Source organism: Falco naumanni, chromosome 6 (assembly GCF_017639655.2).
Source record: "Falco naumanni isolate bFalNau1 chromosome 6, bFalNau1.pat, whole genome shotgun sequence".
NCBI lineage: Eukaryota > Metazoa > Chordata > Aves > Falconiformes > Falconidae > Falco > Falco naumanni.
Window position 1 is genome coordinate 66185026 of NC_054059.1, and position 21037 is coordinate 66206062.

At 43.3% G+C, this 21037-nt stretch overlaps 1 protein-coding gene across 2 annotated transcripts; it reads left to right on the forward strand.

The window, feature by feature from the left end:
- Positions 1 to 2116: 2116 nt before the first annotated feature.
- Positions 2117 to 20875, forward strand: SNX3 (sorting nexin 3). Of its 2 annotated transcripts, XM_040597888.1 has the most exons (4): positions 2122 to 2428; positions 16148 to 16243; positions 16609 to 16733; positions 20205 to 20875. In XM_040597888.1, the coding sequence occupies exons 1-4, from the start codon at positions 2267 to 2269 to the stop codon at positions 20308 to 20310; spliced, it is 489 nt and encodes a 162-aa protein (XP_040453822.1). In that variant the 5' UTR covers positions 2122 to 2266; the 3' UTR covers positions 20311 to 20875. The 2 variants fall into 2 exon arrangements, with proteins under 2 accessions (XP_040453823.1, XP_040453822.1); XM_040597889.1 differs by lacking the exon at positions 16609 to 16733 and having other exon boundaries at positions 2117 to 2428; positions 20205 to 20264.
- The last annotated feature ends 162 nt before the right edge of the window (positions 20876 to 21037 follow it).

A 21037-nucleotide genomic window follows, 5' to 3' on the forward strand; every position in this document is an offset into this window, starting at 1 on the left:
TTCCCAAATGTACAGTATTAGGCACTTTTTTGTTTCTTTGGAATAGATAATGAGAACAGGCTTGGCCGGGAGGCAGACAGTTTATTATACTTAAGACAATACCAGTGCGCTGCTGTGTTTTCACATTTGCAGTCAGATGTGGCAGCATAGGTTGTGTAACAAACAAAAGCTTATCCAGATGCATGCACATATAATCTCAGTAGAATTAATGAGTTTTTTCTTGCCTTGCTGCAAGACCAGTTTAATAACTAGTATGATTCAGGTAAGGCTTCCTTTCACTCCCGCTTTGTAAAACTCTGTCAGCTTAATTTCTGTTTATAATTATAAAATGAATAGTTGGTATCTATTAGCAAAAAAAAAGGAAGAAAGAAAGGGGGAGAAAAAATACTGGAGGAGTGATGAGCAGGAAATTCACAGAAAAGTTACCAAGCAAACCACCTACAGCATACTGGTAATATGGATAAGCTATTTTTGTACCTTGGGTTAATCCCTACTTTCTGATTACCTTTTTATTAACATAGACAACTGTTAACCAGAATTGCTGGATGTTAACTTGGAGTCTCTTAGATGTGACCTCTGGGCAGCCTGCCACTTTGCCTACTGCCTAAGACACAGAGCTTTAGAAAAAATAGAACTAGTTTTTCTACAGTCTCATTCTACCTGGATAGTAAATGAGCATTTCCTGAACTCTTTCATAAGGAAGGAAGGAAAATGATATATGCATTTAATCATTGGAGGGATACTGTTAACAGATACAAAAAAACCCTGGAAGACCTCTGATAGAGTCATTTAGAAATATTAGCAGCGGATTAATGTAATTTCTATTCACTGATGTCCTAGGTACATCAAGAAGGTAAATATTCCACTTCTTTTGGCAACATTTCTTTTATCTTAACAGACCATCTACTTGAATCAGGTACTGAAGAATCAAAGAGCTTACATCTTGGAAGGAAACAATTTCATCGGCTCCCCTTCTCCCTTTCTTTCATTCTCTTTTTTTTTTTCTATCCCTCTTTCAGTTACTAAAATACCTTTTTAATTATTCTGTAAACACAATTTTCTTTTATCCTTTATGAATGAAATGTTAGCAAATTGAATAAAATCTGGGCCAGCTGGTTATGCTGCTGTTAAATGCTTATCATTCGTGAAAATTCAAGAATTTTTGAAGCTTTAAGGCTACCACAAGCAACATTGCCACCTTGCTTGCAGCGTGGGTCAACAACCTAGGCTTCTGTTTTCAACACAGAGATTTTAGCAGGCATCTCTTCCAGCCTACATTTGTACCTGGCTGATTCCTTTTGCCCAACACCTTGCATATACAGCATTTCCTATCCAGTCTTTTCATCCTGGTTCTCACAGTTTCCTATCTACGTTACAGCATTGCCTTTTCCTTTGTTTTTTTTTTCCCTGATCTCAATATGTACAGCTTTGTTCATGTCCATTAGCAACTCTGTTGCAAAATTAATTTCTTATTCTCTTACACTGAGACCTAGGTTATGTTTCTGTCTAATATACCAACCTAACCTACCTGGGGTTCCTCACTCGTAATGAACTGCAATCCTTCCTTTCCGCACTCTTTAAGGGCTGCAGGTGAAAAGCCACAGCCGGGAGTGACGCGTTATTATTGTCGTGTGTTATTAGAACTTTCTTTGGTTTAAGGAAAAACCGGTTAGCTTGCTGCTGCGCTGACCGAACCGCACCGCCGCTGCCCGCCTGCGCCCCTGACCCGCGCCCCCGCCCCAGCAGCGGCCCCCGCCTCGGCCCCCCCGAGGGCCGGGCCCAGCCAAGCCGCCCAGGCCGCCCGCACCGCCTCGGGCAGGGCCGCACCCCTGCCCGCACAGCTGCTCCCTCCCCGCGCGACAGAAGGGGACCCGCTGCGGGCCCCAAGAGAGGGCAATCGGCGGGCAGCCCCGCTGCCCCCGGGCGGAGTGGGGCCGAGCCCCCCGGCCGGCACCCACCCAGCGGACGGCCCCGCGGAGCCAGCGCGCAGCGCGGCGGCGGCACGCCTCCCGCGCCCGCCGGGGCTTGTAGTTCGACTGGCGGGCGGCTGCGCCGGGCCTGGCGAGCGGGCCGGCCCTCAGGACTACAGCGCCCAGCGTGCCTTGCCCCCGGGCGGCGGGCGCATGCGTCGCGGCCGCGTGGGTGCGGGTTGCCGGGCAGTCAGCTGGCTGCGGGGCGATAAGACGGCGGGCGGTGCGGGTGGCGGCGCTCGGTGCTCGCTCGCTCACGGCCTGCTGCGCTCCGGGGGGAAGGCGCCCGCTCCGCCATGGCCGAGACGATCGCGGACACCCGGCGGCTGATCAGCAAGCCGCAGAACCTGAACGACGCCTACGGGCCGCCCAGCAACTTCCTGGAGATCGACGTGGGCAACCCGCAGACGGTGGGGGTGGGCCGCGGCCGCTTCACCACCTACGAGATCCGCGTCAAGGTGAGGGCTCGGCCCGGCGGCGGGGCGCCCTGGAACCGGAGCCGGCCCCGCTCGCTGCGGGCCGCCCCAGCCCTGGCGCAGGCGGGAGGCCGGGGGCGCCCCGCGGGGTACGCGCCTGCCCCTTCCGCGGCGGGGGCAGATAGGCGGCGGGGGCGGGCGAGCGCGGAGCCCCTGTGTGGGCGCTGGGCTCCGCCACGGGCTCCGGCCGGCCCTTACGTAACCGGGAGGGGTGTCCCCGCCGCCGGGCCGCGGCTGGCCGTGCGGGGCTGCCGCCGTCGTGTCCTTCGGGGCCCGTTCCGCAGCGGTGCGGCGCGTACAGCCGCGGGGGTAGGGCACGGCCGGGCAGCGGCGGGCGGGCAGGAGCGGGAGCAGGCCCCGGCTCCGGCGGGCAGCTGGAGCCGATAGTGACGCTATGGTGGTAGCGAAGTCGACTCGTCTGGGCTGAGTTAAGCAAAGGGCAAACGCTCGCTGGGCACGGCTGCGCGCAGCTGCCGCTCGGCTGAGGTGCTGCTGTGCAGGGAGCCATGGCTTGCCGGCCCCTTGGTAAAGAGAAGAGGGCAAGCCCTCAGCTGTCTGAGATTTAGTAGTATGGGTGGATCTGCCCTGAGGAGGAGGTCAGGCTCAGCGTTCCAGCAGCCTCAAAAACCCGTGGGGAACGTGTAGGTCAGTCCAGTGGGCACGTGTGCTGGGTCAAAGCTGGCTGAAGGGATGAGGTGGGGGTATGTGGGGGAGGGCTTCCTGGCTTGTTCTGTACCTGAAATGTAAATGGACTGCCTGATAAACAGGGCTGTTTCCTCACTGCCTGCTATCAAATAGTTTTTCTTAGTAGTACTAGACCCCTTCCTGGCTGGAAGGGCTGTGTTCACCGACTTGCCCTAAAGGCTAGTAGTCCTGAGCTTGAGAAAAGCTACCTGAAGCCACTACTGTGTTCCCCGGTCTTTCTAGTTTCATAAGCAGGGCCTGGAGGGGTGAATGGAAAAATGCAATGTCTGCAGCATGGCACTTGCCTGTGGCTGGTAGGGACTTGAGGCAGGGACCCTTTAAGTCTATACTGCCAGGGATAAGTTGGGCTGAGAAAGATGACCTCTTACAATTTTAGCTTTTTGTAGCTTGTGGTTGAGTTTACTACCTTGTGTAGCTTTACTCAATCACAGCTGATTGAACCTGGTCAGTTATTACAGGTGGTAATAGAGGGGGAAGAAGCCTCATTGACTCCCTGCACACATTTTCTGCCATATGAGTTCTTCTTTTGCTGAACACCACAGAGTGCACATTCTTTCATGACAGGGAAGGCCTCAGGTGAGGGCTGCTGCCTTAGTCGCTAAAATTCTTCAGGCAAGACTTAAAACCCTGTGTGGATTTTCTGGTATTAAAGGTCTAAGTTCTCAGCTTAGTATAACTTAAGTTAAAAAAGCAAAATCAGCTGAGATCTAAAGCTACTAGGGAGGATACTTTAATTCTGATGCTTCCAAGTTGTTGTGTCCAGTAGCTATCCTCATGTTTCAGGACATGTCCATAGGGTAGGAAGAATAAACTAAATCAGTTGCAGCTTGTGTTTGGCCTCTGTAGGAGGACAAACTAGAACTTGCTGACTTGTGTTGCATTACACTGCCCTTGTCAAGACCCTAGCTGTCCACTTGGCAGAAAGATCTAACTACCTTGCTGATAAGTATTTGTGCCTTAAGTTCCTGATGACTCTTCTTTCTGTGAGACTGAGCATTTGGAATTGCTGGATGCAGGCAAGATGATACAAAAGGGACTTAGCCATGATATGGTCTTGAGAATGAAACCAGATTTGCTGGGATTAAAAAAAACACTATTTTTTAAAAATTCCCAACTGAAGTTTTTCAGCAGAAAGGAAAGCGGGTTTTGAGATGGGTTACTCTTAGCTCATGCACTATTTGGGGTAGAAAATTCTGGATTCCTGTTGTAATGGAGACCTAGAAGTGACTTGAACAAACATACATTGTGACAGTACTGGGACCTTTCTCTATTCTTATTCCCAGTCTGACTGCTATATAAACATTGCCTCCTCCATCTTCCTTACATGCATATATGCATGCCTGTATACAGGGCTGTCTCTTATATGATACATGATCATTCCCTTTCCAGTTGTGCACTACTGTACACATACTGCATCCATGCTATGTACATTCATAGCTATCGTGAACTGTAAAATTGAGTTTTATATCTCTGTATGCTGGAAGACTATAGAGCAGGTAATACAAGTCATGCAGAATTGTTTGCTGTCTAAACTTGTATCAATTAACTGCTTCTTAGCAGAAACGGACCATGTTGCTAATACGGAAGTTTCAGCATGGGATAAGAGTTCAAACTTGAATTGCTGTAGTATTGTATTTCTAAAAGTTAGACCTTGTACTACAAGCTGCTTGTTGAAGTGTGGCAGACAATAGCCACCAGCTAGCCTCTGTGGTTTTACAGCTGCTTGTTGTCACAGAAAGTAGTGGCTGTAGCTTCCCCCAACAGTGCTAGTAGTAGCAGCAGAACAAACCTCACAAGCTCGAGTTACCTGTGTCACATCTGGAAAGCTATGTCTTCAACTAATGTTAACTTTAAAATGTTAAGTGGTGCAGGTATGTATTGCTTAACTGTTGCCAAGTCCTGGTAGAAGCTATTGGACAGCCTCATGTTATGGCTGGAGATCATGGGAAGCCAGAAACATTGTCAGAGAGGACACTGAGGTCCAAGTTTGTGTTGAAGCAATTAGACTTGTACTATTGCCATGGTGTTTACAAATTCAGTCCAAGGGTAATTCTGTCTTTATTGCTTTGTCTGAATCTCAAAGCTTAACTTTTTTTGGGGGGAAGACTGAGCTTGTCAGAAGACTCTTAAGCTGATGTCTGATAACTAGTACCTTGCAAAATATACTTGTGTGAAATACTGCAGAGTTCCCCCAAAGCTTTTATTGGCAAGTTTTCTACTGGTATTGCAGCTGAAGTATGTCTGTTTCTTGGAAAGCAACAAGCGGAACAACCTTATGCTTTAGTCCTTGTATTGCTGTACTCATCAAGTTCTGGTGGAAGCTGGAAAGCCTAATGGGGAACTCAAAAGTTCTGGGTAGAGTGCTCAGCAGTAAACTACTGGATAAGCAAGTTGGTTATATTTCAATACTTAGGAAAGCTCTTCATCATGTGTGTCTCTGTGCAGACTAGTAGGGTGGCTGTGCATTGTTGTAAGTGCATGGCACTTCAACAAGCTGTTAAGCTCATGAGTGCTGCAGGTAGAACATACATAGCACTTCCAGCAGGGCAGCTTGCTTCAGATGGTCAGTTGGCCAAGTTGACTTTCTGAGCTTGAACTTGCACTAAAAAATGTTTTATTCTTGGCAAACTGGACAAGGTTTTGACAAAGCTTTCCACTATAACAACCACTACAAGGCACACAATGCTGTGGTATGCTACTACAGTGCAGCTTGGCAATGAAAGTCAAATTTCTTCAGTAATGGTAAATGATAAAAAATGCCATCCTGCAGTGCTAAAATGGCAAATTTGGGTGGGTCATGTACAGGGTACTTGAGAATTTGCTTTTCAGCAGCAGCGTTAGGCTGTGAGTTTGTACCATTCTGAGGTATCCTTTGTGTGAAGGCTTAGGGTGAGCTAAAAAGGAGAACAATGCAGGAGGGTATAAAGCCCCAAGTGCTTTTTCTAGTGAAATAAAACTTGACAAAGTAGTCATTGTATCTAAAGATACTAGATGATCACAGTATGGTAACTGTGCAATAGTTAAAACTAACATAATCAACTAGACTGTCAGCTAAAGTAATACAACAAACTACTTTGCTGCCCTTACCTCTTGAGGAAGAATGTGAACCAACAGTTAAGCTCCCAGTGTAAATACTCTTGCATGCCATATGCTGTTTCTGATGAGTCTTTACTAGCTGTTCACTCAGGAGCTGCCACCAGAGGGGTGATGGCTCCCTTCTACTTGTTAAACCTTTTCAGGGTGGGCTTGTGCATGTCAACACTTTTCAACAAGAGCATGTTACTATTTATGGTGTGTAAGCCAGTCCTCCCTCCAAATTCCAGCAAGCAAACATAGAACAAGTGACAGTTGTCCTACAGCATATCTGCAATCCTCAATCCAGTTCCAGATATCATCTGACTTCTACTGTAGTTGAGACAGATTTCCTGGTAAGTGGGTCAACAGGAACATCTTTGCTCAGATTCTGTGCAACAGCTTCAGTTGCTAAATCCTTTAAGGAGACAAGTCATAAGCTTTACAAGCTAACTCCAATCCCAGCAACTGGTGACGCACTTCAGAGCCATACACCCACTGTAAAAGCAGTGCCATAGGAGATAAGCACATTGGTTAGAGTACTGTCAACAAAGCATGTGGGCGTCCAGGAACTTGCTATGTTTGGGAAGATATCACTTTATTCACACTATTACATCTATTACTGTTTCTGTATTGGCTTCTGTACTGCCCACTTTAATTGGGTTTGTCACCTAGACTAAAAGGCTGAATTATCTGTTCATGGTTAGTGAGAAATTGCAGAAAAGTTATTAATAGTCAAACTGACAGAACTAAAATAAAATACCCGTTACAGGAGCTACTAGTCCAAGTAGTTAAAGAATTCTTTTTAGTCCAACCAAAGTTAAAAAGTCTGTCATCTTAGTTCTGTTCTTTAATGTTGAATGGCCTGTTGCCTCTAGTCAGTGTGATTAAACTCAGCATTAAGGCACACCATAGCTTCTCAAGGTTTGACAGCTCAGTGGGTTGTCTTGAGGTGTAGAAAGGTAATCCTTGCTGCTGTGCTTCCAGTTGTGAAATGTCACATGGGTGATGCTAGTGCTCTTTAAGGCAGCAGTCACCTTTCCTGTATTTTCTGCAGAAAGACTTATGTAGACCTGCAGAGGTACTTGACTATGTAGGCCTAGTGTGGGGAAGGAAATGAGCACGCAGGCTTTGACGTGCCTCCAGTGTTAGAAATAGCATTGGTCCTAAAGGATCAGGCAAGTAAAGTATATTAAAGTACTCCTAAACTTGCGCTGCTTTTGAAGGTCTGGTCTTGTCTTAACCCATTTTTTTCCAAGACCTAGCTTGGATACAGCATTTGCATTTCAGCATATTTACACTATTCTGACTCAAGTGACTGATTTGAGTCTATTTTCTGTGATCAAATTGAGTCGGACAGTAAATGAACTGAAAGTATAATTTGCTCAAAAGCACTTGTCTTATGCCATGGCTTTGCGAAGTGGCACTCTTGAGCTGGTGAATGTGTCTTTGAAATGATCTGTCCTTGAATGGTACCAAATTTCCTGTCCTTCATGTGTTTTGCAGGGTTTGAAGTTGCAGACTTCTCCCACCATGGGAAGAATCAAAGCAGCTGGGACATGTAGTTAGCTTCAACATTGTTCAGTTTCATAGTCGTGAAGCTTGTGGTTGAGTAATGACTAAACACTGACTCAGTGTGGATGTGTTTAGGGATGCATAATCAGCACTAATGCTCTATTTTTCTACTACTGCGAATCTTGTGTCACACTAAGTCTGCTCTAACTGTAGTTAATTACTCTTTTAATATGCTGTTCTAGATACTGCTACCAGTTAGGTATTTTTAGACTCCTTCAAAGAACAAAAATGCACTGATTCTATTGACTTTGGTTCTCTGTTCTACAGCCCAGGTACTGCACCTTTCAAACATTAACTGTTCCATTGAGCAGTGATTCAGAAAAGGATAGCTGGAAGGCTAAGAACTTCCCAGGACACTGACTAGGGAGAAATGGCTTGGACAAAAGAAACTTCCAAAGCAAGGAGAATAGATTTACAAGTCTACTGCATGTATTTGCTCTGAGCAGCTGATTTTTCTGTAGAGGTTTTTGATTAAACTAGGTTCAAGAGCCTAGTTCAAAGGCACTAAACTAGTTTGATGTTGGTGTCTGTCACTGTGTAAATAAAATAACCAAATTTGAATAGTACTTCTTATTAGTATATTATTTTAACTGGGGACTTGGACTCTTTTATTTCTGTGCATACAATGCAGGCCTTGATTGTCATGTATTAAGAGTGCACTCTAGTACAGTGCTGAACAGACCAAATCAAACAGAACAATGACTAATCTTTGTAGGACAGATGGCTGTGATCCAGGTAGGCATGTGATGCCAGAGTGTTTTGATACATCTTTATTTTTAGATGGCTTGCCAGAAAAGTGTCAGCTTGAACTTTAGAGCAGTCAGGTCTACTGTTTTTCATCTGGGGAAGTAAATAATGCAGTGTAGATTTATGAGCTTCTAACTGTAGGGAAAGTATTTTCTTCAGAGTTTTTTCACTTGGTAATGCAATGCCAGTTGTGCTACTGGAGGCTATTTTAGCAAGTACATAGTCTGAAAGTCCTGTGAAGTTACAGCACTGATTGAAGGGTCTGAAGTTGTGGTTACTGCCGTAACTGTTTTGACAAGAGAAGGATGGAGAAGCCCTTACATTGTGATCAGGATATAAACCCAAATATTTTACAAACTGAAGACGTCTGTGAACGTACTCCTTCTGTGGCTGTTTCTTGAGAATCCAGCTCAAAGCTTCTGTCATGGGAGAATCTTCTGGGTCATATGACAGTATAGTTTGTGTTGGTCACAAAGCCAATCTTGAAAGTATAACTATAAGCTAGTGTATAGCAGCTTTACTCTAAAATCCAGAAGAAAATGAAACTAATCTGAAGTGGTTTAAAGCCACCACTATACCTGGAAATAAAAGGTTCAGAGACTTTCTATGGGCTTAAGCTGCAGAGCCTGCCAAGTGTTGTGGTATGCTACAAATTAACAAACAGGAGCTATCAGTGGTTTTGTAGCTGTTAGGTGGCTACTTAAGAATGCAAACAGTACTGCTCCAATAAAAATGGAAATACAAAGAGATTTTTTTTGCTACTTGGTACACCTGCTTCTATATTGCTCATCTATTTTTGCATATTTAAGTGTAGGGATACTGGACTGTCTCTAGCTTGCAAAGCACATTAAAACCAATAAAAACTATCAATTGCAGCAGTTCGCTGCAAATTTTTTTTAGTCCCCACTTGACTGTAGCTGGTAGATGTCAGCTAGTGATGCTAAAGCATCAACTTCAGGTGATCCCTTTTCAGTCCTTCTCAATAAGGGATGAATGGTAACATTACAGTAAACTAAATCAACTGTGTAAAAGTAGCAATCCCTTCCCTTTAAAAGGAATATTTGGTATTCCAAAGGAGGCTTTGGCTTTCCAACCCTGAAACAATTATCTAGAGTTACTGATTCTGTCTGGGTGTTGCAAAAGCTGTTGCCTGAATGTGTCCTCCTTTAAGTGGGCTCCTGCTTTTACCTCTGGCTTCTGAGCATGAAGCCTGAAGAATAAAGCATCACTAAATCTGTTTTTCTAGACTTACCATGCTTTGAGCCTTTTGACTGTGGCATACCATAATTCAGCTGTTCATGATGTTGGTGAACTTGATCAGGTGATGATAGATGCTGTTTGGCAAAACCCCAGGCACTCTATGCTTATTTTCCTAGAGAAATTCTGGACTGAAGGCACTGGGCTTGGCAAGGGTTAGCTCTTGTCTAAAGACCAATAGTCCTTGTTGTGTTGATGTTGGGATTTTGCTGCCTTAGTCCTTTAGATGGAAAACATCCTTGTTCTGTGTTGTGGTACTGTGGAGAGGGAAGCTTTATAGTTCTTGGTATAGCTTAAGTCAGCATTGTTTAAAACTTGGGTGTGTATGTATGGTCAGATTTTTCAGCGTTCTATTAACTTTAGACTTTTTGCATGTAGCGTACCCTCAGTAGACCGGGACACCAAGTGGATAAAAGGGGCGGTAGAACTCTTCTTTGACCAAAAGGAAACTTGGGAAAATAACAACCTCTTATCTGACCTTTTTGCAGTGGGGAAAGAGGTTTTCTTTCAAGTAAAATACACAGCAAAAATCTAAACTTCTAGCAACTGAAGTTTAGGGCATGTTTGCCTTCTTTCTTGCTTTTCATAATTGTAGGAAATGGGGAGGCAGCTGCTTATGTCAAGTCGGGAAGGAAACAAACCACTGGCAAAGTTTCTGCAATAACAGTGGGCTGCTGGAGTCAGCTTCTTGTACTAAAGGACAGCAGGCTTTTGCATTAAGAAAACCATAATCATTTTTATCCACCCTGAATGCTACGTACTGTAATACCCCAGAGCTCCCATTGGTGACTAAATGTAGCCCACAGGGTGTAGTCTCTTGACAAAGATTACAGCTTGTATGAAGAGACAGTAAGAAGCTCGAATTTAGCTTCTGAGAGTCAAGGCCACAAACTTCTATCAAAATTGAGCACTTTGAGTGCTGTATTTCACTCTATTTTAATGGAAATAGTTGTATCAAGGCTACCATAACCTGCTTAAAAATGTAACATCGAAGTGGGTGCTGTGGCAACAGTGGAGCTTTATTCTGAGTCTGTAAGGAGTGGGAGACGTGGGCAATGCAGTGCTGCTGCTGAGTGTTACTTTGGCAGATAAGGAAATTATTCAAACTTACTTCAACTGTCCTGAACAACAGCTGTGGAGCTTCTGTAGTTGTGGGGTGGGCTGGGCTGCAGTGACATTCAGGGTTAGTCTTGTGGAGAGTCAGCATGCTCTTTGAAGGAACCCAAATGCTATTTGCATTCAATTTATGTCTGGAAACAAATATGTAGGAGCCGTTTGCAAGGTTTTTTCTACTCACTCTATAAATTAAACTTGTCTAGGTAACAGAAAACTTACATTAATTTATAATGCTAAGTGATTTTATTTCAAGTACCTCATTTTCCTTCTGCATTCAAGGTAACTTATGTACTAGAATGGCTGCATTGGTGAGCTGTGTATCTGAAGCTGAATGGGCAGTATTGACTGTTACTCAAACTACTTGTATTCTGCCTGTGGAAGTCTCCTCACTTGTATACATAAACAATTTTTGGACTTCTAATTGGGCATAGTTCAGGGATTCGTTGTAGTAACAGCCAAAGGCTGTTTTCTGGTTATCCAAGCTACTGTCTTAAGATTGTCACTTGCTTCTGATATGAATTGGGAACCTCCTGAGCCTGGAGTTGGACTTGTAGTTTGGACACGTTGTAATAACGTAATGTAGCTGAAGAAACACGCTTACTGTGAATATGGGTTTTGCCCTGAAATCTGTTAGCAGGCAACCACTGCTTTCCATTAGGGAACACTAGATAAATGACTACAGAAACTCATTTGGTATATGAGTGGAAGAGTGCAGGAGTGACCTAAGGGTCTGGGTTTGTCATCTGCTGTTTAACTATGTAATTTAACTCTGCATCAGTTCTGACTGTTTGTTGTAGTGTACTCGCTTGGCTGTTAACTCATCCAGCAGAACAGACTGTTGATTTAACAGTAGTCAGAAAGCCTAAAGGCTGTCTGCATATAGTTGGTACAAAACCAGTGCTAGACAGAATCTGCCTGGTCTTAGCATCTTTCTATGCTTAGAATTTTGGGCTATGTGGGACCTGGGCAGAGCTGGTTTATTGTTCCTTCTGGAATAATGCTTTATCAGCAATTGTGACTGGTGGCTTACGGTTGTCTAATGTCTTGGGTAATGCATAATCCTCTCAGGTTGAGGGCTTGCATTCAAACTGCTAAGAGTCATTATTTTGAACTAAGCAGTTGTTGGAAATGTTTTCGATAAGTGAGACTAATTATTGCACTGTAAAGAAATGATTGCTGCAATAATTATGCTGAACTTGTCAGAGGAATGAGCTGTGCTCCAGGGGCTATGTGAAAACTGGGTTGTGAGTTTCATGACAGTAGACTTCACAGATCAGCAGGCTAAAAAGCCAACACTAATGCTGGATGAGCATGGGGAGGAATGTTTCTAAAAATGAAACTAGTCTGACTTCAGGTTTTGTACCTTACTCTTCTCTGTTCTAGCAGGCAAACAAAGCATTAACAGTGTTGAGGATAGCTACTGGCACCTCAGGGACTAAGCAAGGATAACTCAACATAAACTGAAGCTGAGTAACTTTTTTATATCTGGTATGATCTTGAAGTGACACTTCAATAGAAGTTTAAAGTTTCTGTTGACACCTTAGGCTTGTCTCCTTCTACCAAATTCTTGGCTAATGAGAACCCATGCTTCTGCAGCTGTCTGGCTTGCTTAATGAAAACCATCTATCCATAGTAGTAGATGGAGGCAGTAGGACATGCAGAAACCCTTATTATTGTAGGAAAAAGTGGTCTGGTCAAACACTAATAATCATGAATGAGAAAGGCACATACAGTAACCTCAGATGTGAATACATCCAGAGTTAAAAATGGGGAACAAAGATGTAAATAGGTTAAGCAGTATGAAACAGGGCTCTCAAATTGCTTTTTTTAAATAGATCCTAACAGCTGCATATCTGAGTGCTACTCAGTCAATACTGATTTAACTTATTGGTCAGCTTGTTCATCAGTGACCTGGATGAAGGGACAGAGTGTACCCTCAGCAAGCTCACTGATGATACAAAACAAGGAGGAGTGGCTGACACCCCAGAAGGCAGCACTGCCATCCAGCCAGACCTGGCCAGGCTGGAGAGCTGGGCGGAGAGGAACCCAATGAAGTTCAGCCAAGGCAAGTGTAGGGTCCTGCACCTGGGGAGGAATAACCCCACGCACCAGTACAGGCTGGGGCTGACCTGCTAGAAGGCAGCTCTGTGGGGAAGGACCTGGGAGTTCTGGTGGACAGCAAGCTGCCCATGAGCCAGCAGTGTGCCCTGGTGGCCGAGAAGGCCAGTGGGATTGTTCTGGGCTGCATTAGGAGGAGCATGGCCAGCAGGTGGGGGGAGGTGATCCTCCCCCTCTCCTCTACCCTGGTGAGGCTGCACCTGGAGAACTGTGTCCAGTTCTGGGCTCCCCAGTTCAAGAGAGGCAGGGAACTGCTGGAGAGGGCCCAGCAAAGGGCTATGAAGATGGTGAGGGGACTGGAACATCTCCCTGATGAGGAAAGCTGCGAGAGCTGGGGCTGTTTAGCCTGGGGACAAGAAGAGTGAGAGGGGATCTTACAAATGTCTACAAATATCTGCAGGGCAAGTGCGAAGAGGACGGGGCCAGGCTCTTTTCAGTGGTGTCCAGGGACAGGATAAGGGGAAACAGGGAGGTTCCATCTGAGTATGAGAAAGAATGTCTTTACTCTGAGGGTGACAGAGCCCTGGGACAGGCTGCCTAGAGAGGCTGTGGAGTCTCCTCTGGAGACATTCATATCCTGTCTGGCCATGATCCTGTGCAACCTGCTCTAGGAGAACCTGTCTTAGTAAGGGGTTGGAAGAGATGATCTCCAGAGGTCCCTTCCAGCCCTGACTGTTCTGTGATTCTGTGATTTCTAGAGAAAGAACTACTGCAGTTTCTGGGTTTTAAGAAACATGAGGTTTAGAAGTTGATATCAACAGATAACTCTAATTTGTATCTAGGCCAAAGGTCAGGGGACGTGCACTTTCTTTTTAGCATATAGTTGTCAAGTTGACTTATATGCCACTTGATTTAATGGGAGCCTTCTAGCATACTCTTTTAGTTTTAATGTTTCCAGTGCTTATGATCAAAACTGGAGAAGACATTTCAACTCGGAGTAAACAAGTATTCTGTCCTTTTCTCTGACTTGTTGGCTGGGCTGGCATGTCAAGTTCAAAAGGGAATGTAGAAGGTAAAATGAGCTCAACTGGTACTTCTACCCCCACACTGTACCTGTAAGCCTGATATGATGTTTAGAGATTAACTTTATAGAGCTCGTGCCCAGAAGCATGAAAAGAGTTCCTGAAGACCTGGGAACTTGGTGTTTTTTAGCTGCTTTTGTTTAGTTCTAATCCTTCTTATAAGTAACTTGAGAGGAGAATGGAATATCTTTTGCAGGTGAGAGCCTATATGTTAAATACTGTAAAGCACTTTCTACCCGAGACACTGACAAGGAGTTGATGTTGTAATGTGGCAGGCTGAACTTGGTTAAAAAGCCAATAGCTGAAATCAGAGAAAAATAATCCGGTACTTAACTTCTGGGAATCTCCTTCATGCACTCTGGGGAACCTAGCTTTATTCACTCTTGAGTAGCACATTCTTATCAAGACAAGAGTGTTTATTTATAAAGCTTGACTTATGGCATAAGAGTCTTAAGTGCAATTTTGTTATTAGTCACTAGTACAATCAACAATGATTTACCTGGGAAGGAGAGCTTGAATACTTTTAGATGTTTAGCACTAAGAGATTTCATAACAAAATACTGTTCTGCACTTTATCATTTGTAAATTATGGCCTAAATAGCATCATGTGAAAGTACACAACTAACTTCTCAAGTACTTTTGAACTGTGGCAGCCAGAAACTTGTTATTGGCTGGCAATAATACAATGGCCCGTAGTCATAGGCCTGCCTAGTACAGGAAGGGATCTTTGCAATCAAACCTGTTTTGAGCAGCCAAAAGTATCACTAAATAGCTTAAGCATAACATCCTACAGATGATATTATACAGGGCTATTTACTCAAACTGTGACCAGAAGCTGAGAGAGATGGCTTGCAACTTAAAACAACAAAAAATAACAGGCACTAGCTGAGTGCTTATCCACTAGGAAAACTGTGGATAGCTGTAGTTCCAGTTGAACATCAGCTTCCTAGGGTATTCCTCAAGAGCCTTCTTTAAGGGTGTATTAAGACTGATAGTGAATATGCAGTCTGACAATGGTAAGCTTTATTCTGTTACTGCTGGTTATGTATAGCAATTACAGACTTTTGGTCTTGCTTTTAGTAGGTCATAACTCCTACATACATTTTTGTAACACTCTAGCCAGTTTGCCGTCTCAATGACATTTAAGCTTCAGATTGTGGTCTTGGAGCTTTCTGTTTGGGGATGTCTTCAGGAGTGTGTTCTCTCAATTACTACTCTTAAAATAACGTGTGCGTTGAATTACAGCAGTGAGATAACACTGTACCCCAAGAATGAACAGAGGGTAATATAGGCTCTCGCACAGGTTAGTGCATAAGACATATGTCAGGGTGCTCATGTATTTAACATGGTCTTGTGCAGCATTATAGCCTTGCTCCCATTTGATTTTTCTTTCAAGGCTATTAGAGTTGGGTGCTGACTCCTAGCCTCATTGAGGAAAGCTCTGCTTCGTTTAACTTTGTAGCAACAGTCTAATGTCATCGGCACTGAATGTTGTGTTCATCTCAGCCTTGTTGGCTTCTTTGGAGCTATACAAACCTGGCAGCTTGTACTATCACACCTTCAGCTTCATCTGGCCTGAATGGATGCACTGTTTTTAAAGATGTTGGAGGCCATGTTGTATCAGGTAGCAGGAAAGTACAGGAAGCTTGGTTAATGTCCTATGCTGTACCTGAAACGCTCCCTTGAGTGCAGTAAGAGGAGCCTATGTGGATTAAGAAGACTTCTTCTCTCCCCTGGCCTTCCAATTCTGTACTGGCACTGGGAATCCAGCTCTCAAGACAGTAAGAACAGAAGGTGCTTGTGCAGCCTTAAGAAACATAAGGGGCCAGCAAATCTGCTATTCTCCTAGGTGCTATGGTGGCAAAATACCAGTGATTAGGATGCCATATATGTAGGTGGGGTCCACAGTTAAGCAGTTTGAGGCACAGCTTACTCGTGTAGCTTATAGGACTTTATCTCTATTCCTGTATCTTGAGTGTTTCTCCATAATGTTTTTGCTGAAGCGGCGCTAACTTGTGCAGAAGCAAGAAATAAGCTGTTTTCAAAACTTCTAACTTACCTAATCAATAGCTTATGTTCTTGTTTTCAGACAAATCTACCTATCTTCAAATTGAAAGAATCTACAGTCAGAAGAAGATACAGTGACTTTGAATGGCTAAGGAATGAACTAGAAAGAGAAAGCAAGGTGGGTAAAATGAAAGGCAAATACAAGTTTTCATAGACACACAATAGTGATGCTGAAGTGTTACCATTATTTTATAAAGCATATAGAGCAGATATTGTGGTTGAAAATATCCAAAACTAAACCGTTGTCAGTCTTTCAGTAAACTTGGTCATATTATAGAAGCTGTTTAATGGTTTTGAGTTAATTCAGAGTTAAACTACTTGAATTCAACTTACCTCTGTGGGCAGATACTGTTCTTCTCTGGCAATGTTTTATTACTTCACTGGGGATGTGATTGATGAGTCCTCTAGGAGGAAGAGGTGGCACAGGAGGTGTAAAAACTTGCTTACAAGCTGCACTTAAGGACACTTTCCTAAATCTTTCAGGTTGTGGTACCACCTCTACCAGGAAAAGCTCTTCTCCGTCAGCTCCCCTTCCGAGGAGATGATGGCATATTTGATGATGCCTTTATAGAGGAGAGGAAGCAGGCTCTTGAACAATTTATAAACAAGTAAGTGTTGGGTTTAGTTATCTAGAAACAAACCCCGGAACTCAGCTCTGGAAAACTGAACTAAAGCTGCTAAACATCTAACTAAGGTAGCACCTCTACATACTATGCGTATAATTCACATATTCTTACAGTAGGACATACTAACAGTACTCATTCAGTGTTTAGTTTGGATATTTTAATGCTTACCTGAACAGCTGAAATGAATGTTAGCAGTGGTTTTAATTTATGCAAATTACTACTAAAATTATAGCATTCAAAATAGTTCTACTTCTTCATTTCTGAAAAGGTATCCTCCACTGGGTAAACAATGGAGCTTACAGTAGGCTTTACAGCAGTTTACTTTGCAGATGCGAGATATTATCAGCTTGTATAATGATGCATATTTTCTCTAATTATCATGAGAGATGTAAAGATCTGAAGATGTAAAAACACTACCTGAGGTACATACACATGCAGTTTGAAATAGACACTTTGAGTTTTGTCCCTGCTTTTCAAAGGATGAGCAGAAATTATAACAGTCCTATGATTGTTTCTACCATCTGACGCTACTAACTGCTGTCTGTATATTGACCTGAAGAGCTACTTTAATCTCTTTAGCCATGTGGATGGAAACAGCGGGTAAGAATTAACACTATCTGTTAACTGGCTCTCCTGGTCTCTAGAGACAACACTGTTCAGACCAACTGAATTTGGGACTGCTCCCTTCAAAAGTTCAAGCTTGTCAGTTCCACTAGCATTCTAATCTTGTTCAGCAGTAGTGCTGTTTAACAGGGATGTAGGATGCCTGTGACTTAACACAGAATTTACAAGAATCTGTCAGTTCAGGCATGTGGCTTAGAGTTGCAAGTGACTAGTTTACTGAAACAATCTTGTGCAAATAAGCGGTATAAAATCTCCAAGTTTTTCTTAACATAGTTGCTTGTAGGCTCAACCTACAGGTATTGCTAATGATTCTGAGCAGGTAAAATGCTGTAGACTGCTCTTTCCTCTGCTTAAAGTTGAGTGGAATGAATTTGCAAGGCATCTAGTTTAGCATTTACACTACATGGAGGCAGATGCACTTCTAGTAAGATGGACTGTGTTGGGATTTTTGAGGCTGTACAGTCAAGGCAGTCATGACTGTAAAGTACAACTTTTATCCATGCAGTCTCAGAAATCTACATTAGATGAGGAAGGTGTGTGCACTCACTGAAAGTTTTATATGCAAAGTCTAGCAGTATATGGGGGAAGAGGACTGTTTATGTTCTGAAGCAGCTGATAGCAAAACACTCACCTGGAATCTCTGAAGAGCTCAGTATAGTTGACAGAAATGGAGTGGCCAGTTTACTGGTATCACTTGTTCAGATCTACAGCAAGTAATGCATTGATCTTGTGGAAGCGTGGAACTTCTTGGTCAATTTTTCCTCCTTTGAAACATAAAAGCAGACTGTTTATGTAGATATTGATATGATGGAAGACTTGAGTACAGCTGGAACAAGGCTTCTCAGGCACAACTGCTAGCTATTCAACCTCATCAATTTATTCTAATGGCATGACCAACTCATCAAGCAAACATTATTAATTACAGTTTTGAACCATCTAGAAGCTTTAAAGTTTATACAGAGTACTCTGGGTACTAGTGATCTTGGACCTGAAGGTAATTTGCATAACACATTCATGTTACTGTGTTCTCAAAGCTGGTCTAGGCTTCTAGAACTAGAGGAGAGTCCCTCAGAAACAGTATCACTGCAACCAAAAAAATCTTGGTGTACCAATGGTGGTTCTTGATATCCAGGAGTGTTGAGATGGATGTTGTTGAGAAACTTTGTCAAAGTCACAGCAGTGCAGCTTACTTGAGTCAGCTTTCTTGGGCCAGCTTGCTGGTACCACCATCAGTACTACCTAAATGACATTCACAGGGGTGGCTATGTTGGAATGCTCTTGTCTGCCTGAACCTGACTTGGGGATATATGAAAGTTTTTGTAGTAGTAGCTGCTATGTGTAAGGTCACCTTAGTGAAGAATACTGAGGCAACACCAATGCAGAGTGAGGTATTCATGTGAAACAAAGAGCTGAATCATATCTAGTCTTGCAATTCAGCCACCAGTTTGCCAGCCTTCTTGAAAGAGAGGAGTATGTCACTGCCCCATCTTCTCCTGTATATCTTTCTCCTGAAGTTCAAGGCCAGCAACTTCAGTCTGATGGGGGTAAGAAACTCAAACTAGTTATTCTAGATTCCTCCTTGTTAACTACTGCTTGAGACTGCTGCCCTTTTTACTAGAACCTGGCAAGATTGATAGGTTTTATTGCTGTACTAGAAATAATCTGTCAATGCTGAATAGGAGAGTTCAACTTCCTCATTAAAGGACACTCTCAATGACAAGTGAGAAGTGACAAATGAATTGTTCTGTCGTTAAATAAGCAACAATAGATACATTTGTAGAAGATGCGTAAAAGCACTTAGAAGTGCTGAGCCACTGGAGCTGACTATGTGCTTAACTTAGTAACTTCCATATAGGGTAGAAATGTTCTGACAGATATGGGGACCATAAGACTGACACAAGCTGTCCTAGTGAGGATGGGGGGCTTTCTCAGAGGAAGAAGACTGTCTTGATTGACTGACCTGGATGTAACTTTTTTTTCAATCAAAACTGCTTTGGGTTTTCATATCCATAAGTGATCACCTTCCAGGGGTTCTGATTCTCTTAGATTTTTACCTGCACAGAAGGCTGTGTGGTATTTTAAGGAACTAAATGCATTGCCTTGTGTTTTTTCTCCAAGCTTGGCGATGTCTTCTAATTCAGTTTCAGCTCCTTTACTGTTAAAAGGATGGTGGCTAAGTCTATATGTGGAACAAAACTAAATCTACAGTAGAGATGCAGATCTATTCTAGAGCAGACACGCTCTATCTCCTATCTTTGCTATCTAAAGACATCTGTAATTAACAGAATAGCCAGTACCCTCTGGCTGTGCATCAGTGTTGCTCGTGTGCGCTAGGAATAGTGTCCATGGTAAGTCACTGCTCTAAAGAGTGTCGGAGCCTTCAGAAGAGCTTCACACCCCTGTTGGAGTAGGTCTGTACTCTGCCTGGGTTAACTGCTACTGACTGAGCACTGAGGGATTCAGCAGCCTTTGGAAAGGTATCCTGTGTCAAAGACATCAAGACCTGTAAAAATCTGCTTGGCTTGCTTAACTCTAGATTTCCTAACGCTAGGATGGGCTCTTGGGTAGTTCTCTGTTGTAGGTGACAGATGATGGCATAACATGCTTCCAAATGATCGGAGGTAGCTCAGGGTTTCTATAGGCTAACTTCATGTGGGGGACAGTGACAGATCTTGCTGCTAGACATCATTGTAGTTGCCAGCAATGAACTGGAAGTGGGATCTATGCCTAAGTGCAGAACCATAGGTTGTTGGTATGAAATCTTGCTGTGCTGGCTAGCTGCAAATAGACCCAATTTGTTAGCACTAATGCTTGTTTTTTCCTCTCCAGGGTTGCAGGCCATCCACTGGCACAGAACGAACGCTGTCTTCACATGTTCTTGCAAGATGAAGTAATAGACAAAAACTACACACCATCCAAAATAAGACATACTTGAGTTCTGAAACAATGTTCTCAAACATTAGTGGTTCTTATGCTTGGTTTTAAGAGGTTGTAGTTTGTGGTAGCATGCTGAGGATAAACGGGCACGAAGTCTCCACTAACATCAGTACACTGCTTGGTCTTTGCATATGCTTTATAGCATTAAAGAACTCACTTGCCTTCTAGCTAAATCCCTCTGAATCCTTGATTTAAGAGTATTATACTATGAGACTATCCACCCCTTGCAATGTCTCACAAACCTTTCCACTCTTATTTGCAATGACTTAATGTTTACTGACTTGGCCTTACTTGAACTTTCACAGTTGTAGTGTCACACGTTCACTTGTATTTGACTAAACTGTTATGCTGTTTCCGAGGTAGTCATCTGTCTGAACTTCTGTAGAAAGACTGCTTTATTTCTGATACCTTGTGTGAGAAACACTTATGCAATTGTCTTCAAGCTTGTAAAACACTTTATACTGAAGTAATGAGGGAATTATCTTTATATTCTGTAAGAGGAAAAAATCAAATTTATATACTAAATAACTTGTCTAAAGTTTTGAAATAAAAGTGAAAATGCACTTCAAATGTTTTGTCACTCTTGACCTTGAGCATGGGGTATCTCATGCTTTCTGAGAAGCAGGGACTTGACTATACTAAGTGAACTGGTGTTTCAGCCTTGCTGTGATGCTCCTCTGCAATGTAGTCTTGTGTTACTAACAGCCAGTGCCAAATACCCTTAA

Coding starts and splice junctions, on each gene's coding strand:
- SNX3 (XM_040597888.1), top strand. CDS start 2,267: ATGGCCGAGACGATCGCGGACACCCGGCGGCTGATCAGCAAGCCGCAG. Junction 2,429..16,147: donor CCTACGAGATCCGCGTCAAG/GTGAGGGCTCGG, acceptor TCTTGTTTTCAG/ACAAATCTACCTATCTTCAA. Junction 16,734..20,204: donor CTTGAACAATTTATAAACAA/GTAAGTGTTGGG, acceptor TTTCCTCTCCAG/GGTTGCAGGCCATCCACTGG.